The sequence below is a fragment of the Phyllostomus discolor genome, chromosome 1 (assembly GCF_004126475.2).
Source record: "Phyllostomus discolor isolate MPI-MPIP mPhyDis1 chromosome 1, mPhyDis1.pri.v3, whole genome shotgun sequence".
Classification (NCBI taxonomy): domain Eukaryota; kingdom Metazoa; phylum Chordata; class Mammalia; order Chiroptera; family Phyllostomidae; genus Phyllostomus; species Phyllostomus discolor.
Window position 1 is genome coordinate 75,234,861 of NC_040903.2, and position 20,877 is coordinate 75,255,737.

The window sequence follows — 20,877 nt, forward strand, 5'->3', positions numbered from 1 at the left end:
CTAGTCCTGCAGTAGCTTCCCATTGTTCTCAAAAGGAATTCCAGGCTTTTAGTATATAGTTTCTTTATGATCCACTTCTTGAGCCTCATATCTTGGCCTTCCTTCCCTTGTGTTCTATATTCCTTATAACCTATCAAATAGCTTACAGTTCCCCATATTCATTGCACCCCTAAAAAGTTCTTCTGCCTGCCTAATGAATTTTCACTTATGCTTCAGTACAATGCTGTGGTTTCTCCTCCTCTCAGAAGCTCCCTAAGACAGCCCATGACTAGGCAGGGACCTCTCTGATGTGTCCCTTAGCTAACGTGCTCACCTCTACCTTTAATACTTATCAGACTCAAGTCATTGTAATAGGCTATGTGCTTGTCTGTCTCTCTGTCCCTTATGAGGATAGGTAGTACATCCTGCTAATTGTGGTGCCCACAGCCTCTGGCACAGTGCCTGACATGGAACAGGGCTCCAAAACTGTGTACTGAATGTCATCACCCAGTTATCAACTGTCCTTTGTACTGTACAAGTAAATAGTTATCTGCAAATCATTGAACTCATCTGAGGGATATGAAGAACTGTATATGTTCCTTGGTAAAGCATTGATTTATTCTTGCCCTAACTGGTGTCATTCAGCAGGCTGGGCATCATTCCATAAACTGAAGGTCACTGGTTTGATTCTTGGTCAGGGCAAATGCCAGGGATGCAGGCTAGCTTCTAGGCTGGGACCATGCAGGAGGCAGTTGGTTGATGATTCTCTCCTTCTTTCTCCCTTCCTTCGTGCCTCATAAATACATACATACATACATACATACATACATACATACATAAAATCTTTAAAAAAACATTAATTTATGCTTGCTCCATCAGTGATTCATTGTCAGAATCCCTATTAGCAAGTTCTAGGTCCACAGCCATGTGTTTTCTTCTACGGTCCCCAGTCTGCAAATTATCCTCACATAGGACAGGGTAAGAAGAGCTTACTGCAGTCAGAGGGGTTCAGCTGAACAGAAGGTATGTGGTGCTGGACAAAGGACTACAAACAGAAGGTCAATGTCCCCTCTTTCAGGGTCAATGGGCTGGTCTCATGCCCCTTAGCCCAATGCTAAGTGAGAATTCCTGTCCAGAGAAACAAAGACATTAAGCAACTCAAATGCCTGGGAAAAGATGCCACTAAGTAGATAAGCTGCATTCACTCCACCACAATCTTTATTGCCATTATGTGGCAAAACAAAGAAAAATAAACTTCCAAGATAGGGCCTAGGGTACCTGGACTTCTCAGCACATTTTAGACAATCCTTCTCCTTTGTGTGTGGCCATGACATTACACTATAGCCCAGGATTCTGCACACAGACATCAAAGAGTTTGAGGACATGTAGCGACCATTTCCAAATTCCCTGTAGTTAGCTTACTTTACAGATGAGGAAACTGAAAAGTCAGATGTTTGTCCCAGGTCACACAGGGAGTGGCTGGCAGAGATAAGCAGACTGCAGGATTCCTGTCTTCCATCTTCTGCCACCTCAGCAGTTAACCACAGGCAGGCTGGCAGCAAAGGGCTCCATGTATAAGGTGAGGCTCCCTGAAAGTCATTCAAAAACTCAGCAAACTGGAAAGCACTCAAGGCTACACTCTAGGAATTTGTCATCTAAGACAGTGAGATTACACCATAGCTCAAATAAAAAATAATTCCAATTCATGCAAGCAGAGTCCTTGTGAAAGATAATTGGCATATTAAACCAGTAAAACTAGAGAGTTAGCAGAAATCAGGAAATGAGGCTTTGTGCCAAACTGAGGATTTCTAACTTAGTCTTGGCAAGAAGGATGGCTGTGGAAAGGTACTCAGCAGAGGAGACCTATGACCTGTTTTTAAACTTGGGAAGTCCATTCTGGCTAGAGCTGTAGGAGGACATGTCTAGAGACAGACAGATAAATGCAGCTTTCTTTTGGTGTTACGGGGCATGCAGGATTTGGACTTAAAGACTCCTGGGTAGGACCTCTGTTGAATCCACCAGGTCTGTCTGGAAAAAGTCCACCCCTTGTTAACACAATGGGAACAGTTTGTGCGACATCAGTGTAACCTAGCAGCCAAAGACAGTGGACTAGAATGCACATGTGTGAACAACGATGACCTCACTGTACTAGTCATTGGTGGTGGTAGATGCAGCTGAGTGAGCATGGGTACTGTGTGGCTGTTGCATTCAAAATGACTGAGCAAGCAACGAAATCTGCATCAAATTTTGCATGAAGATACAACATTCCTTGGCCGAAACAATTTGGATGATTCAGAAAGTCAAAGTTATGGGCAACTGGACATTGGCAGCTTCATCACAACAACGAACCTACTCATGCATCAGGTGTTGTGCAGAATTTTTGGAAAAACGTCAAATCACCCAGGTTACTCAGCCAAGCTACAACCTAGATTTGGTGGCCTCAGACTTTTGGCTTTTCCCCAAACTAAAATCACCTTTGAAAGGGAAGAGATTTTAGACCATCGATTAGATTCAGGAAAATAAGACAGGGTAGCTGATGGCTATTGGGGGAACTGTGGGATGTCCCAAGGTACCCACCTGGAAGGAGACTGAAGAATCATTGTCCTATGTACAATGTTTCTCGTATCTTGCATCTTCTTCAAGAAATGTCTCTATTTTCCTTAGTACATGGCTGGATACATTAAGGACAGGCCTCTATAGATTCCTTTGCCTAACAGGAAAATTTTAATGAAGTTAATTCTTCCTATCCATGACCATGGTATGTGCTTCTACTCATTTATATCTTCTTCATTTATTTCTACAGAGTCTTATATTTTTCTGAGCACAGGTCTTTACATCCTTGGTTAGATTTATCCCTAGGTATTTTATTGTTTCTGATGCACTCATAAACGGAGTTGTTTTCTTAATCTCCCTTACTGATAGTTCATTATTGGCATATAAAAATGCTACTGATTTCTGGATATTAATTTTGTGTTCTGCTGCTTTCCTGAATTTATTTGTCAGTCCTTGTTGTTTCATAGTGGAATCTTCAGGGTTCTCTATATACAGTACCATGTCATCTGCAAATAATGCTGGTTTTACTCTTTCCTTTCCAAGTTGGATGCCTTTATTTCTTCTTGCCTAATGGCTATGGCTAGGACTTTCAGTCTATGTTGAATAAGTAACATGAAAGCAGACATCTCTGTCTTGTTCCTGATCTTAAGGACAACACTTGTAGTTTTTGCCCACTGAGTATGATGTTGGCTGTGTGTTGGTCTGTTGGTCATATAAGACCTTTATTACCTTGAGGTATGTTCCCACTTTTCTCACTTTGCTGACAGTTTTTTTCACAAATGGTTGCTGAAATTTAGAGTAACATGAATTCCATCCTGCTCTTCTCATTTTGTATCAATGATTATTGTTCTTCCCTTCCAGCAAAAGCTTTAGAACATTGAACTTTTTACCAGACAGTACTTGAAACTGAAGTGCTGGGACACTGTAATTCCTGCAGGGTCCCTGACTTGGTATGGGAAGGGAGAAATCCCTCATTCCATCATCCAAGCTGCTGGGTCCTGAGAGAAAACCCAACAAATATCAGCTGCACTGGAGCTACAAGGGGGTGCTGGTTGCTGGGATTCTCTCTGGGAGGAGAAAAAAAAGTTCTTTCCTAGGGCACCCTGGTTAGCAGTGACTGTTTGGTCCTGGCTTTCATGGGAAGCAGAGGAGGGAGTGAGTGAGGTGGGGATAAAGTGCACCAACGTCCTGAAAAGTGAGGCATGGTGGGGCAGGGATTCAGAGGAAGAGAAAGGTGAGAGGTCTGTGATAGGGATCAAGAAATATCACAATGCCCTCTCTTCATACCTCCTGAATATCTGCAGTAGCTGCTTCTCTCAGCCAGCATTTCTCATCATATATCAATAATAGGATCCTCATTTTCTGTGTTAATTATTTTATTGTTGTACTCCTGGAACATCCCCTCCATAGGAGTAGAGATTTCTTTTTTGTCTGTTTTGTTCATAATGCCTAAAACCATGGCTTGCACATTATAGCTACTCTGTTAAATGTGTTATTAAATGAAATACCCATTCATACAGTTCTTGAGTATTCAGAGGTCATCATAAAACCATGCAAACATCACTGTAAAAGCATCTCTAACACACTCAGCCTGGGTTACCTGCCTTCTATCTTGTATTGTCCTAGGACTCTGTATGTCCTGTCTCCTTACGCTGATTTACAATTGTCATTTTACACATGTCCCTGTAGTAGTTTCAACCTGTAAGTTTGTGCTTATGTGCTATGTGGAATGGCACAGATGCTCTACTCAGATTCCTAAATGGGCTTCAATCCAGGTGTCAGCCAAACTAGGGGTCACATCTGAAGGCTCAGCTCGGGAAGGGTCTGCTTCCAAAGTGGTTGTTGACAGAATTCCTTTCTTTGGGAGCTGTTGAAATGAAGGCATCAGTTCCTTGTTAGCTGGTGCCCAAAAGCTACCCCCAACTCCTTACCATAGGAGCCTTTAAAATGTGCCCCTTATTATATCAAAGTATATAAGCTGGAAATCAATGGAGTTGATCAGGGAGGGAGACATCACAGTCCTGTATAACTTAATAATGAAAACCATACCCTTTAACACTACAGTATTCATTGATTAGGACCTAGTCACCAGAACCACCCACACACACTCCAGAGGGACTATTACACCAAGGCATATGGAGCAGGTGGCAGGGACCCTTGGGGACAACCTGTTGTGGCCGCTGCTCTGCTAAAGGCCCAGGAGCTGGTACCATGAGAGCATCCTCTCTCACTGGCAGCCTTTGAGAAATCTTAGAAAACAGGAGAAGTGTCTGCAGTAGACACTAAATGTCTTTCTAGTTGCAAAGGGAAAATGGATCCTGAAAACCATATGCTGTGAGGTGCAATATCAATCTCTAAAAATGGTTTCAGATAATGTTGAAATGCAAGCTTTATGAGACCCTTTTAAAGGAGAAGTGGGGAGCCTGGTAACCTGGTATGACTTCACTGAGGAAGAAATTGACCCATTCTCCCTGACTGACAAAGTTCCTAGGCTGCTGAATCAGGAAGAAAGGAAGAAATAGTGTCTCTGCACTTTAACAAGGCATTTAGTGCAAACCACAGGTAAATGTGCAGGGGACATTAGACAAATTTCTGACAGGTCGAGTGACATGCTCAAGGGTATTCACATCAGTTGTGAGAATTTTCTTGTTATCTGACACAGAATATAGCCCTACTTTTACAATAAAAATATAAAAGTTATACTCAAATTGATAAATACTAATTGAAATATACTGTGAGAAATACTGAATACGTAGAATCTGGTAGAATTCTGACCTTGACCAGCCAGAGGGATGAGTGGAGCATAAATTACAGTGTCACATCCTGTGGCAGGCTGCAAAGGAAGCAGGGCTGGCAAAATGGTAACATTAAACAAAGCAACACTCAGGGGTTCTATCTAGCACAAATTTCTTATTAGTTCCAGGTGTAATTTCACTGATTTGGTTTTCTGAATTGCACCAACAGAGGCTATAACAATGAGAAGGCACACAAGAAAGCGGAATTGCCCCTCTGGCGAAGTCATCAAAGATGTGGGCAGGAGCAGGAGCTGTTAGGAAAGTGGGAGTTCACAAGACTGAAGGGAGTAGGTGGGGACTTGAGAGGCCTCTCCCAGCAGGAGGCATTGCTGAAACAAAGGCACCACAACAGAAATTGATCCTGGAGCTAAGACAATTATTTTCTTGCCAAAAAGACAGAGAAAAAAGCCACAGAGATTCAGAGGTTTTAATGAGGTTCTGATACAGGGAAATATGTAATGAAATTAAGGGTTGGGCTTCTTAAGGAATGTTGTTACATGTATCCTGGATACCAGGACTGGAGCTTAGTTCAGCGAATTCTGAATAATGCCTTTTTTGATGGCATTTTTGACCAAGTGAAGGATGAGGAACTTAACTAAGAACTTGTGGTAGAATTAGTGTTTAGAAATGACTACCATACTATTTTCCATTTTGTGTGAGTCAGTTGTGATTATGAAGGACACCTTAAAATGGTGAATCTCTTTTTTTTTTTTTTAACTTACGAGTCCCTGGTGCGCAATGCTGGAGAGAAAACCGATAACCAGCAATGGGTGTGACACTTCTATGTGCACTCCCTGGAGCTGTGCCTGCAAGGACTTGGAAGAGATACAAAAATTCAATGAAATGATTTGTTTTCATTGTGGAATTCTGGGCAGCTGCAATCCAGCCCTGCCTCACTTGTAGTTGGCAGAAATAAAATATGCTGGAGCCTGGCCTTTTACTAGGTTTGCAGTCAGCAGAAGGAAGGAAAGACAGAGTCAGCTTCCCCAGGACTGTAAACCGTAATGGACCTCAAACACAGTCCCTTTGTGAAACTGTTCCTGTATTCCTAAATACAACTTTTCTGGTATTGTGATCCCTCCGCCATGCTTTACAGCACTCTAGGTTACTTGTAGATATGGTGGTCTATATTACAAATGCTTGTGCTTGGCATCTGTAGGTGGAATGTCACCTGTACCTCAACCAGAGCAAACTGCTGGAATTCTGCAAGTCCAAGGACATTGTCCTCATTGCATACAGTGCCCTAGGCTCCGATCCCAAGAAGGACTGGTAATAATTTCTAGAAAGTTATTCTCATTGTAAATGCTGTATCTTTTGGGAGAAATTAAGGATAGACAGCAAGAATAATTCATGTCTGTCAACCCTTTCCCTAGCGTACATTGTAAAGTCTCAATAAAACTTTCCCAAATCGTACCACTACTGATGAAGATGTTCATAAATCTCAGAAGTTTTGGCTTTGAAGGGTGACAATGCCAGCCCAAGCCTTGATTCTGACACTCAGTAGTTGAGTGATGTGAAACAAGTAACCCCTTCTATAAATTGTAGTTTCTTTATATCTTAAGTGGAATATGAATTATCCACCTTGCAGGGGTGTCCCAACGGTGGCCCAGTGGCTGCACGTGGCTCAGGGTGGTTATGTATATAGCCCAACACAAAATCATAAATTTAATGAAAAAGTTACAATACTTTTTTGTGATTACATGTGACAATGTTTTCAACATGTGGCCCAAGACAACTCTTCTTTTTCCAGTGTGGCCCAGGGATGCCAAAAGTTTGGGCACCCCTGTGTGTTTGTTGACAAAACTGAGAGAATTCATTGAAAGCATTTGTGTGAAATAGAAAGTTCTTATAAAATAGCTAGTTATGTTTTTATGATGGTGGTCTTTGGGTTTCATTTTGGATAACAATTGTGTCTTTCTGAGTTATTTGACCTTTTACTAAATTTCTCAGAAATGTTTTTAAAAATGAGAAAGAAAATTTGTTTCCATTTCTCCCTTACGTTCTCTGTTGTTCTTCTCTGGATTCACCAAAAGACACAAAATAAGACCTTCACATGGCCAGAGGGTAGAGAGGAAGATTCTAGAGGACTAGCAGTGTCGAGTCTGAACAAGCAGACCCTAGTGAAATGGATATGCACCCTCAGACACACAGCATGTCTGCCTCCTTCCCAGGGTGCACAAGGACAACCCAGTTCTCCTGGAGGACCCAGTACTCAATGCCATTGCTGACAAGCACCAGCGAACCCCAGCTCAGGTGGCCCTGCGCTACCAGCTACAGCGGGGGGTGGTTGTCCTGACCAAGAGCTTCAGTGAGAAGAGAATCCAAGAGAACTTCCAGGTGCGTGGTAGGGCTGTGGGCAGCAGGCACTGACAGGCACAGCATTGCCTCTGGTGCAGGTTACTGGTGAGGCTCTCCATGTATGTTGGTTGGGGCAAAGCTTGTCTTCTTGTACTCTGTGCATAGAAGTGCTGTGTTTAATGGTTCTATCCTCCAACTGCTGCAGGGTGTGGGGGGTATAAAATGGGACACTAAACAGGGTCAGGTTTGATCTCAATCCTGGTTTTTAACCCAGCTGCATGGCCCTGGGAAAATCATCTCTTAATTTCTTCAGCTGCAAAAGAGGGAATTAGATGAGATGAGGTTTGGGCTCAAAAATTTCTAGGATTCCTTTGCTGCTACCACAGTCACCCCATAGAAGTCTCTGAGGGTGACCTGAATTGCCAGGGAGTGAGCCCCAGATTTGTGACAACCTTCTCATAATCCTACATAAACTTCTGCTTCAATTTGTGTGTCTGTCTGTATCTGTGGGTGGGATGGATAGTGGGGGGCAATTGCCTCAGGGAAATCAAGTTGGTCTTCTCACATGTCTGATAGGTTTTTGACTTCCAATTTGCGCCAGAGGATATGAAAATTCTAGATGGCCTCAACAGGAACATCCATTATTTAAATTTTACTCTGTAAGTAGTTTGTTTCATTGCAGATTCTGGAAGAAGGACAGTGAGGGGATTCAGCTTACTCCAGTCCCCCAGGAAGAGTCTTCTGTTCCCTCTTGCTTTAGGGAACTTGTGGGAAATCACTTTTTCTTCTAGCTGTCAGACCACCTTTTCTCGGTCACCCTCGTGTTCCTCTGTCCTAGTCCTGCTTGAATTCCAGGATCAATCGATTTACTGTCATCCTTTGCATATTCCCTCACCCCTTGCCCTTCTGTCTCACTGTCATGCTCGCTGACCTAAGTCCCATCTCTGCTAATATCATCACTGTTTCCCTTCCACAAGATGATTCCTTGAGGCTTTCAAACATGTGCTCACCTTCCATAAAGTCCTCTCCTGATTTCACCTCAGTTCCCAGCTACATCCCACTTCTCATTGTATAGCAAAGATTCTTGAAGATGGGACTTTTGTGCCCCCAGTGTCCCCTACGCGCGCGCGCACACACACAAACACACACACACACCCCAAACATGCTGATGTTACAGTCAAGTCACTGGCCACTCTTTGTTCTCCCTTTTCTCTACTTCATCCCCACACAAAAAGATCATGTCAACCATGGGTTCCATGGTTGATCTGATCAGACACCCCTCCTTGAGATATCTGATAGCCTGCCACCTCACTCAGAGCAAAGGACAAATTCCTTAGACAATCTACATGAGCCAATAGGGTGATCCCTTCCTCTGTCTTTGCCTCCACATCTTACTGCTCTCTCCTCTGACTCCATGAGCCCCAGTGGCCCCTTGCTGATTTTCACAGGTGCCAGGCCTGGCTCAGGGCTTTGCAATGGCTGTTCTTTCTGCCAGCTCACTCGTTTTCCATGTAGCTGGACGGTCCCTCCTCCACCTCCTTAAGTCTTAACTCAGATGTTACCCTCGCAATACCTTCTCTGTCACTGTATCTAAAAAGGCACCCTGCCTGCACTCTTTCTCTCCACTCAAATTTATTTTACTTTTGGCAACTACCCCTATAATTAATATAACATATAGTTTATTAACCAATTTGGTTATAATTTTGGACCACAGAATGTTAGATTGCTAGGCCAGTTCCTTTAAAGAGCTACTCTTTCCTTGAATAATCAATGAATATTGGCTGAATGGATAATATAACAGAAGGATAGAAGGGTAAGAGGAAGGGAGAGTAGAGCAGCTGGTAGTATTCCTTCATAATATCAGTAATTTCTATGAACGCTTATTCAATGATTCAGTTTTTTCTATCTCAAACATGGTTATATACATAGAGTGAGGTTACTTCCCTTGCTCAGGGAAGCTCTCTGTTGAAGTGCCATACTTCATGACAACTATATCCATTTTAGATCCAATATAGAGATTTTCGCCCAGTAAAGTCAACAATGAATTATTATTGATGCTTGGAAAAAACTGAACACTGGTGATGTTTTTCACCTTCCTCACCATTACCTTGAAGTATTTGATAACTTTATATGTTAAACCAGTAGGACATTGTTTTAAAGGAAGGCAGTGTTCATTTCTCTCCTCTTGGGAGGTAAAAGCTCAACACCAATAGTTCTGTCTCCTTAAGCTGTAGAATTATATACCTGCAATAACAGACTACATTAGTGTATTTTTATGTAGATGCTCAAGCGTCAGTAAGTATATTTATTTCTAACAATGAGTTTACTACAGTGTGATGCAACTGTACAGGGTTATTAGAAAACTAGTTGAGTTTGTACTTCTCCAGAAAGAAAATTATCTCTCAAATATTTAACCCTGAGCCAGTTTAAAAGAAGCCTCTTTTGACCCAACCCAGAAACACTCACGAGACTAAGGATTTTTTTTTCTTTTAGTTTTGCTGACCACCCGAATTTTCCACTTCGTGATGAATATTAATGACAAGTGTGTGAGGATGCTCCCATTTTTAAATGTGGCCCAGGGTTGGAGATCATCTCAAGGATGAGAAGGTGTCTGTTGTGTTCCATGCCTCATACCCGGGTCAGTCACAATAAGGCTTGTATGTCTGGATCAGGAAATGAGCCTCTAAACCCAATTTTTCCCCCAAATAAACAATGATACAATTCGAACAACATCACCTACCTCTGCTTTGGCTCTTCTGTGTGTTTGTTTGTTTCTTTTCCCCCCTGTGTCACTGAGGCTCAAATACTGACATCCCAGGAGGTGATCTTTGCAGATACGAGCTCTCAAAAAAAGCTAACCATTTGCTGTACTTCAAAGTTTCAAAGTCCACTCCTGTCTTGTTCTATAGTTCCGGTTTTACTTTCTGTCTCTTTTTTGAAATTGGCACTCTATAACATTTTATCAGTTCCTTGAAGGAGATTTAAAACCTAATATAAAATTTCTGAGATGTCCAGATTTCAATGAAAGATAACTCATCATACCAAGAAGAAGGAAGGAATGAACGGAATGAAAGACAAGCAACAGATGCCTGTACCAGATGACCCAGACATGAGAATCATCACAGGTCTCAGAGCAGCCATCCTACTACAACTGTTTCAACAGCAATTGCAAAGAAAGGTGGGACAAATAAAAAAGAGAAAAGTTCAACTAAGAATCTTCAGAGGAAGTTCTCCAGGGTGAGGAGAAACGGTTCTGATGGAAGCCCAGATGGGCGACGAGGCTGGAGTGCAGGGGAAATGGTACACGTGTCCGGAGACGCATGTGGTATTTCCTTCCTGACTGAAACTGTAACTGGAAAGAACACCGGTGTTCGGGCTGCCTGTCACTACCAAATCCAATAAGCAATGACAGCTATTGAATCTTTTATGGGAGCTGTATTCAGATGGCCAGCGATCCGAGAAGATGGTGGGTTCATACCTTAACAAACCATCTTCCATTCTCTTTCTTGGCCAGATCTTTTATAAGTGGGGTGGGGGAGGACAAGCAGGGTGCAGTGAAGGCTATGAAATTCAGCTGCTGCTACATTCCTGTCCTGGGCCCTTAGCTGCCTCCAAGGGGGAGGGGAAGTCACCTGCTTCTTCCTGGTGTGGATGTCTCCAGGTGGTAATCTCTAGCCAATGCTCAGGGAGGTTGGCTGCTTTTCCCAGGAGCCAGGATGGGCCTTATCTGTAGTTTCTGAAATGAAAGTTTAACATACACATTACTTGCTAGATTTATGGCTATTTACCTTAAGTTAAATTTTGCAAATCTTAAGTCCCCTATCAAAAGTCTTTAAAAGAACACTGACTATGGAAGGGGAAAGCATAAGCTTTTGTTGTGCATCACATCTGGAGGAGGGAACACTGTAACAAAGCACAGGGCAGGGGTGATGGAAGTGCACTGCCTCCTGGTGCTGCCATGGGAGCCAGGAGCTTTATTTAAACTCCAGGGAGGAGTGGGAGAAAACAGCTGCGTGTAACCTGAAAACAGCCCCTAAACCCCTGCTCGGTAGGTAGGCCAGGCTGTCTTCCAGTAGACCAGGGTTCCCTTATGTGGGTGAGGAAAGGGCCTCATCACACAGCTTCCTTTTCCTGCCTCCTGCCTAATTACCTGATTCCCTTTCTTTGTCAACAGCCCCTGATGTCTGTGTAGAACACCCCAACCCCCACAAAAAAAGCATCTCCTATTAGGCTATTTTCTTTGCTGCTTGGTTTATGTCTCTAATTTTCCCAGTATCCTTGGGTTTCCATGTCGCTGAAAGGAGACAAAACCCTAATGGGGCGGTATTCATTGAGGTGAGCCCCCTCCCCCATCCTAAAGTCATCAGAAACAGATGCCAGCCATCTGACACAAGTGGGCCTCCTGGAAGGGACACCTGTGTCACTTTTCTCTTGGGACCTGAGTCTGGAGGCCCTGAAGTGGGGAAGACCTTCCACAGAAGGCAGGTTGTACAGACCAAAGCAGGGCCCCAGGGAGGAGGGCCTGTGAGGCAGGAGCTGCAGAGCACATTCAAGTGCCACATGCACAGGGATGTGGGAACTCATGGGGACTGGCACTGCTGTCCAGGTAAGAGACCTTCACACTGGTCGAGAATGTTGGTGGTTTTATTTGAGTCAAACTGCTGACAGTCTCTGGGAAGCAAACCCTGTACCAATCGAGAAATGCTCTGGAGAATGGCAGCTTAGCACCTTATTTTATACATCACAGTCAAAAGAGGAGGCATAAGGGGGTCACCAGAAGTGCATTGGTGATAGATGAGGAGGCGGGAGAAAGCAAAGCTGGGTGGGTGGGGGGCCCTCTGGGTTGGATGAAAGGTAAAATGGTAGGCACAGACTTCTTTTACACAGGTGGGTACAGAATAGTTACAGTCAACATTTAACACCATGACAGTAACATGGAGGGCGTTCATGGTGTCCCCCTGGTGTGGTGCCTGTGCTGTGAGGAGTCTGGGGAAAGGAAATTCCACGTTCCTTAGGCATGTTACCATAGATGCCAAAAGGTCACTGACAGGCTCAGTTAAGGTATAGATGGAGCTTTGTTAGGGAAAAATACTGGCCTAGGACATGACTAAGGAGAAAACCTGCTTTTAATTAGAAAGTCTGAACTTCAGAACAACCAATGTGGTTAATTTGTGTCTCTTAAGTTTCAAGGCTGCCTCCCAGGCTCCCCTGAGCCTGTTAGGTTTTGCTTGTAGCCCCTTTGCTTCCAGGTAAACTCTGTGAAACTTCCTAAGCTGTCCAGTTCCCCAGTGTTTGCTTATTTTTGCTCCCTGTTGTTTCTTTCCTCACAATGACTCACAAAGTGTTCAAAAATAAAACAAAACCAAAAACCCTTGAAATCTAGCAGGTACTGCAAAGGCACCTTTTATCAGCAGCTGCTCATTGAACTTGGACATTAGTAGGTCTCTTTCCCCACCAGGTGGAAGATTCAGCCAACAGCTCTGACGCTGGCTGGGAGATAAGTCAGCATTGCAAAGACAGGTATACAAAGTTGCTCTTCATATGAAAAGTTGCTCAGCATCACTAGCCATCAGAGAGATGCAAATTAAAACCACAATGAGATACCACCTCACACAGGTCAGAACATCCATCATAAACAAATCAACAACCAAGTGCTGGAGAGGATGCAGAGAAAAGGGAACCCTTGGGCACTGTTCCTAGGAATGCAAATTGGTGCAGCCACTCTGTAAAACAGTATGGAATGTCCTCAGGGAACTAAAAGTGAAACTGCCTTTTGATCCAGCAATTCCGCTGCTGAGAATATATCCTAAGAGCCCTGAGACACTAATCCAAAAGAACCTATGTATCCCAATGTTCATAGCAGCACAATTTACAATAGCCAAGTGGTGGAAGCAACCTAAGTGCCCATCAATAAATGAGTGGATCAAAAAATGATGGTACTTTTACACAATCAAATTCTACTCAGCAGAGAGAATGAAGGAGCCCCTACCCTTTGGGACAGCATGGATGGAACTGGAGAGCATTTTTCTAAGTGAAGTAAGCAAGGTGGTGAGGGACAAATATCATATGATCTCACATTTAACTGGAACATAATCAACAAAAGAAAAAAGCACGCAAAATATTACCACAGACATTGAAATTAAGAACAATCTAACAATAGCCAGTGGGGAGGAGAGAGGTGACAGTGGGGACAAGGCTCCTCAGGAACTACCATAAAGGACACATGGACAAACCCAAGGGTAAGGGTGGAAGCAAGAGATGGAGGTGGGTTTGGCCCTGGTTGGGGGGGGTGGTGTGGAGAAAATGGAGACAACTTTAATTGAATAACAGTGAGGTAATTTAACAAGTTTGCTATTCAGGATCCATATTTGACTATTTGCTTATAGGATGAACTTTATTTGTAATACAAAAACAACACTTTTGAAGCTTTTCTGATCATTCTCAGACATGCATAGAGCAACAAAAGTTGAGGCCACATGCGATGTTTCTTACTGGGGTGGAAATAGGTGATGCTGTGCCTTCTTTCTAATCCACCAGCAGTTCCCTTGTTAAGGGATATAAGGGCAGATACCCCAAAGTTTTGTGCTGTTCACTGACCAGCAAGCAGGACTGGTTGGCTGAATGGGAGAGCCTGCCTTGTGCCAGGACAGGTAGTCAGCATGTGTCCTAGTGGCCACGGGACAATGGCCTGAGTCAGGGGCCACAATCAGTGTGCACTGCAACAGTCTCCCAGAGCTCACTCGTGCTACCCAACAGCCCGGAGCTTCCCCCTGACTTTCAGGAGAGGCAGCATCAGTGACAGCAGAGTTGTGGCTTTTGGACACTATTCCTGAGAGATCAGACCCCTCACTTAATCTCTGTTTCAGTGATTCCCCTGGTTAGAGAACGGCCTGCCTGGGTGTTTCCCTGGACTGTGCTCCCCTGCCCCTCTGCTGGGATGCCCTCAGGCACCCCCGCACCTGCACCTGCCCATCTCACCCAATGGCTGCATTGTCTCATCTCCCCAAACAAGCCAGTTCCAATGTGAACTTGCTTCCTTCCCACACATCCCACTTGCTCTCATGATGACCTGAAGGATTACAGGTGCCCTGTGGGCTGGGCTAGAGGCCAGAGTCAGCAGGAACCTTCTGTCCTGTCACACCATCTAACCGCTGCCACGCCTCTCACACTGGTCATGTCCTGACTCCCACGCTGGACACTCTACTTCAAACTTCATGAGTCCTTGTCTGAATGCTGGCAGCAGGCTTGAAAATGTGGTCCCCTCCTCCATGTGTATCCCAGACCCACCCCCACTTCACCACCTGCCAAAGTTTTCTTCCTGAAATGCTTATAAAAGAAGTAAGAAAACCATAAAATACTACCAGTGGTATTGAAAAGTATATTTATAATTATATTTTTATAGTCCTCTGTAGTTTCTCTAATGGCCTTTTGATATTTTTAATAAAAAAATACACATTTGAGCCTTAGCTGCTGTGGCTCAGTGGATCGAGTGCTGGCCTGCAAATCAAAGGGTGGACAGTTTGCTTCCCAGTCAGGACACATGCCTGGGTTGGGAGCCAGGTCCCCAGTAGTGGGCGTGTGAGAGGCAACCACACAATTATGTTTCTCTCCCTTTCTCCTCTCTTCCACTCTCTAAAAATAATAAATAAAATCTTTTTAAAAATTTACATTTGAGAAAATGTTGGGTCATGATTAGTTATCCCTAAATTGCACATTTCAGAGAGAGAGAGGAACAAAAGGAGACTGAGGTCTCTGAGAGTCACAGCCAGGTGTCCCTTCCCAATGCACCCACACACCTGTGTTTCAGGGAGACAACCTGGTGTCAATGAACACATGAGGCTCAGGATCTTATGCCTGCCCATTCGGAGGCCCATCAGTAGCATGAAGATGCTGCTGGTGAGCCCAGCTTACCTCCCACATGTCTAGGAAATTGGTGTCACTTGGGATCACCATGCCACTGCGATGCAAGGGCAAGTCTTTTCCTCCAGGCTTTAAGGACGAAGGGAAAAGAGCTTACTGAGGGCTGGTGGACACCCCTCAAGACAAACATGGATGAAGGGAGAATGAGATGTGGGGAAAGAATGCTGGGCCCTGGGCCAGAAGGTCTGGCCCTGAGCATAGCCCTCACACCATGCTATGGGACTTTCCTTCTCCAGGCCCCAGCTTCACCTTCACAAGACAAGGGTTGGGTGGACTGGTGGCCAGCAAGGTCACTAGCAGTCTGGAAGTTCACTGCCCACTTCTCACTGTCAGTAAAGAAGACCTGGAATCCTTGCCCATTGTCACAATAGCATTTAGCAATTTCAGGTAAAGAAGAGGGAAAGGGGTTTACCTTCTTATCTCATGAGCTCAGTCGGCTTTCTCCAAAGTCCATTGTGAGGCTCTTTTCTGCTTTTCTTAGGGTCCCCGTGGTGTGAAAGATAATGAAGCTAGAGATACCAAGGGGCACAGGAGGTGCAGGGCTCAGAGAGAGATTGACAGGGAACAAGGGCGTGCCTTAGGATGCTTGGATGTTCTGACGGTCCACCTTCTGCCCTGCCACTCACAGCTGGGTGTCACTTGTCACAGGGCCAATGGTGTATGACACATGTTTGTTTAATGACAGCAATTTTCTCTTGAGGGAAAGTACGGAGAAATCTAACATTGCAACCTGATAAACATTTTAAAGATTTTTCATGATGAAGCATCTACCCGTCCCACTTTGAAGTCACCTTCTATGTTGACATTTCTCTCAACTGCTAGGTATCTGGCCTTCTCCTTGGAGCTGACAACCCTGAGAGCCCACTGCAGAGATCTGCTCAAAAGTGAGGGCCAGGCAGTGTATCACATGTCTAATCTGAGTGTCAGCGTCTGAGCCCTGATAATACTAGTAAATCTTTCTGTGCTCAGTTGCACCATCTGTGCAGTAGGCAGAGTAACAGCACCCACATCCTAGAATTTGTGTGAGGATTAAGTGAACCATATGTATGAAGTGTGGAAAACACTGCCTGGTCCAGCATTAAAATAACACTAACAGCTGACAGCAAGCATGACCCAGCTATGGTTGCTACTTTAATCTTACTCTCTGGGTGCACTGAGGTCACAGACAGAAACCACTGCTGACTCCTTCTCTCTCATCTTCAGGTGTCCACTAATATGATGGATGAGCAGTTGCTACAGTCTTTACTGAAATTAAACACCAAGCCTGAAAGTAAAGCTGTACTAGGAGTGAAGTGGTTTTTGTTGTTTAATCTCAAAAGGAACCTGACAGCTGGGCACACACCATGAGCTCCTCAAACACGGTGCATACGTGGGAGATGCCTGTGTAGACATCACCACCTGCAATGTAGGCAGAGTTTCCTTTCAAAGCTCCCCGGTGCCACCTGTGTGGCTGAGCCCTTGGTCGAGCAGGTTCATGGGACATCCTGGCCAAGACCCACATGAGACCGAGGCTGGGAAAGCAGTTGTTAGGGGGACAAGGAGGGGAGGGCCGTGTGTGTGAGATACAATCAACAGAAGGGAATAACATCAAACGGAGCAACAATCTCTCTCCAGAACCCTATACTCCCACTTCAGGTATTGAGCAGATGTCTCCCGTATCACAAAGCAGCCATCACTCCCCACAGAGAACATAGCCTGGGGAAACAGACAGGGCCCAGGCATTCCTTGGGACCCAGGGAGTGATGTGAACAGCCACTCACTCAGCTGATGTCCTCTGTCTGCTTCCTGCTTTCACCTAGAGACCTGTGGAAACATGGATCACTTTCTTGGCTTGGAGGAGAAAGGACAGGCTTGGAAGCAAGAGCCACTAGAAGTGAGAGTTCCTTGAGTCCAAGCCTCTCTTGAGCTGAGGTGCAGAGACAAGTGAATATGTATGTGTGGCTGACACAGCCTAGAACCCATGCACCCTGGCTGCCGACCCAATGCCTTCTACTCCCCATGCAGGCACAACCAGGAAGGGAGGCTGCTCATGGGGGATCTCACCAGGCCTGGGCAGTACCTTGAAACCCATGGGCCAGTGTATGAGGTAGAGGTCCAAGTACTCCAACTGCAAGGCCTTCAGTGTTTGGGAGAAGGCTGCCCTCACCAAGGACGTATTATGGTAGGTGCACCAGAGATACAAGGGGGACGACAAGTGCTAACAATCGCCCACAGAGCCAGTACTGACACAGCCTCTGCCCCTGGGTCAGCAAGAGAACTCTTTAAACTGTGACCACCTCTTCCAGGATCAGCTCCATCACACTGTTTCTTGTCTGTGCTGGCAACACTGCTTGGTTCAGGAACACCAAACTCCTTTAGGTTCCTTGCACCCAACACACTGTCCCATGCTTCCTGCCTTTGCTCTAGTTACCCTCTCCATGAGTCACATTGCCACTGACCCCTTCACCTGCACCACACCCAAAACATGCATGAAGCTGCAGAAGTCCTTGTCAGGTCTGGTACAAGCAAGAATGCAAGTCACCAGCTCTATAGGAGAAATCATCCATCATGGACTGTCAGCTGTCTTCTCGCCCAAGCTCTGAGCAACCAGTGTTGGGAACTGCCCTGACTGGTATCAGAAGCTGAAACCCCGCCTAGGCTAAGGCTAAGGGAACGCCCTTGGAACCGTAAGCCAGCAAGGAGACAAAAGCTTATCTCCCTGGCAGGAATGCTGCTTCTGTTGCTTTATTCATAACTGAACCCCCAAAAGCTTGGTCGGTTAGCCAAAGATGGGTAAGATTCCCCACGGGGGGAATGACCTAAGACAGGCACGATCACTTTGGGAGGCCCCCCAAAAGGACATGGGGGGCTGCAGCAAAAGGGGGTGATGGACCCTCGCTCCTCGGCTTTGACATAGCCTGAGTTCTCATCGTCTGGGAGAAAATCTCCTTATTGCCTTAGTTCCCTTGCTCCACCTAAGCCTAAAACAATGACAGGGTGGTGTAGCTCTGTGCTGAAAAGGGCAGATTCCCTGGGTGATCAGGCCTAAGAAAGAATATGTAAATTACTGTGAAACCGTCTTTGTTTAGAATGCTCTCAGTTGAATGAGAGGGGTCCAAGGAGGAAGTTAGCTTGTTCCTCAAAGTCTTACAGCTCTTTGACCCCGACTTAATAGACCAGCAGAGTTCCTTGTTTTCTATGGTTCCTTACTTCCCCTAATGAGTACTGTACTTTACCTGAATTATTATGCAAAATGAGCCCAATAAAAGCAGGTATGGATGGTAAATTGGCGCGCTCCCCACTAGGGGGGGCGGCCATTTCATCCCTACTTCCCCACAGAAACTAGTTTGTCTCTGTGCATGTTTGTTTCTCGCGTGTTTTTCAGCGAGCCATCCTCAGCGTTCTGTGGTCACTGCTGGCCGGTGACCCACACGCAACAAACCAGCACCTCCTCTCCCTGCAGGGGATGTCTTACCTTACTGACAATGAACAGGTCCTCCTGCTGTACTGTGCCCTCCTTTGTGTTGCGCTGGATTCTGGCTCCAACCTCACTCTCCTTGTGGTACAAGTATGCGCAAAGTGCCAATATCCCACATCTATTGCTACTTACACGGCCTGTGTCACATCCCCTGGAGCTGCCTGCAAAATGAACAAGTTCCAAGGAGCTGACCTGCTGACCACTGTAGCACCCAGTGGACGCAAATACAGATATCGGAGCCTTTAGGGTATAGAAGATGTTACTTTATTGGCCAAGTTTAACCTGCCCAGGGGCGAACTCTCTGTCGAGTGAAACAGTGCCCACAGAGGAGCACAAGAGAGTGGCGCACCAATATTCATATCCAGGTCCTTATATAGGGGTTTTGGCGCGAGAAAGCAAGCATTCCATAAAAACTGACGCCGTGGTCAGCTATTTGCTTACAGAGACCGCGCGAGGGAATTTCAAACCAAGCATTCTTACAGTAGGCGGGAAGGCAGGATGTTTGTTTAGTAACCTAGTAATCTCCTGGCTCTAACTAGCTAGGTTCCTATTTCCTCATTGTCTAAGTTAATCCCTACTCCTTACAACCACCAGCAGGAACAATCAACCGTGTGCTTGTAAGACTTAGAGCTTTTGTGGTTGGTTGGTAAGCAGCATTTCTGGGCCACTAAGATTGCTTGTGGCAGGTTTGTGTTGTACATAATTAAAAATAAATAAAAGAAGCCTTTGCACACATCAGGCAAAGAGATAAGGATTAATCCAATTCTATGCTTCTGAAATCCAACAACCTAAAGGAATGTATTGTCCTCCTGAGCACAATTTTCACAGCTTTTCCTCACACTGACTGAAGGAATGGGTGGACTCCACACCCAGCAGTGTGCAGAAGGTGGACTGCATAAACGATGGAATTAAAGTCAGGCAAGGAGTCAAGACAGTCCAATCCACCAGGTGTTTACTGAGCAGTGGCCAAATGCATGGCCTTGGGTAGATGCTGAGAACCCCAATGAGTGAGACCACATCCTTGGCCTCTAAGAGTTGAGTAGATAGAAGAAAGAGTCTAAATAATATTTAGATGAGTGAGGAGGGGGCAATAGGTTTCATCATTCCAATTCCTACCCTTTCAATAACTTCCTGTGTGGCTTCTGAAAGAAACATATTTCTATCAAAGACTAAATTTTAAAAAAAAGTAGAAAAACAAATTTGAAAGTAAGTAGAAAATCTCAAAGCACTGACAGGAACCAGAACTACAGAGTAGAGAAAGTTTTGAAGTTTAAAGTGCTTCCACTAACACACTTTTACACATTGTACCAGCAGTTTCAAAGTTTCTATAAAAATCAAGTTGGCAATGGAAGAGTTACTACATTTGCTTTAAGCTGAGGTGGCAGTACTTATATCTGACAAAATAGACTGTAAAACCAAGGCTATAGCAAGAAACAAAGAAGAACACTACTAAATGATAATGGAAGCAAATCCAACACGTGGGTAAAACCCTAATAAACACTTACACACCCAACCTAGGAACACCTAAACATGTAAAGCAAATCTTGTTAGACATAAAGGCAAAGATCAACAGAAATACAGTCACAATAGCAGATATTAATGCTTCTTTGAAAGGAATGGATACATCTTCCAGACAAAAACAACAAGGAGACAGTGGCCTTAAATCTTACACATTAGATCAAATGACTTTAATTGATATCTTCAGGCATTTCACCTGAAGCAGCAGAATATACATACTTTTCAAGTCCACATGGAATGTTTCCTAGGAGAGATCACATGTAAGAATAGGAAAGAAGTCTCAGTGAATTTAAGACAATTGAAATCATATCAAGCCTCTTCTCTGACCATAATGCTATGGAACTAGATTAGAAATCA

At 44.6% G+C, this 20,877-nt stretch overlaps 1 protein-coding gene across 5 annotated transcripts in view; it reads left to right on the forward strand.

Annotated features, from left to right (window-relative positions):
* The window catches only part of LOC114492418 (aldo-keto reductase family 1 member C15-like), a 355,773-nt gene that overhangs the window by 202,782 nt on the left and 132,114 nt on the right, over positions 1 to 20,877 (forward strand). The window contains exon 9 of one of the 5 annotated variants that reach the window (XM_036025061.1): positions 10,119 to 10,364. The exons of the other annotated variants lie outside the window; for them this stretch is intronic. Coding sequence (XP_035880954.1) covers positions 10,119 to 10,161 — 43 coding nt within the window. The 3' untranslated portion in view covers positions 10,162 to 10,364. Of the gene's footprint in view, positions 1 to 10,118; positions 10,365 to 20,877 lie in introns of those variants that run through there. 5 annotated transcript variants of the gene reach the window in all.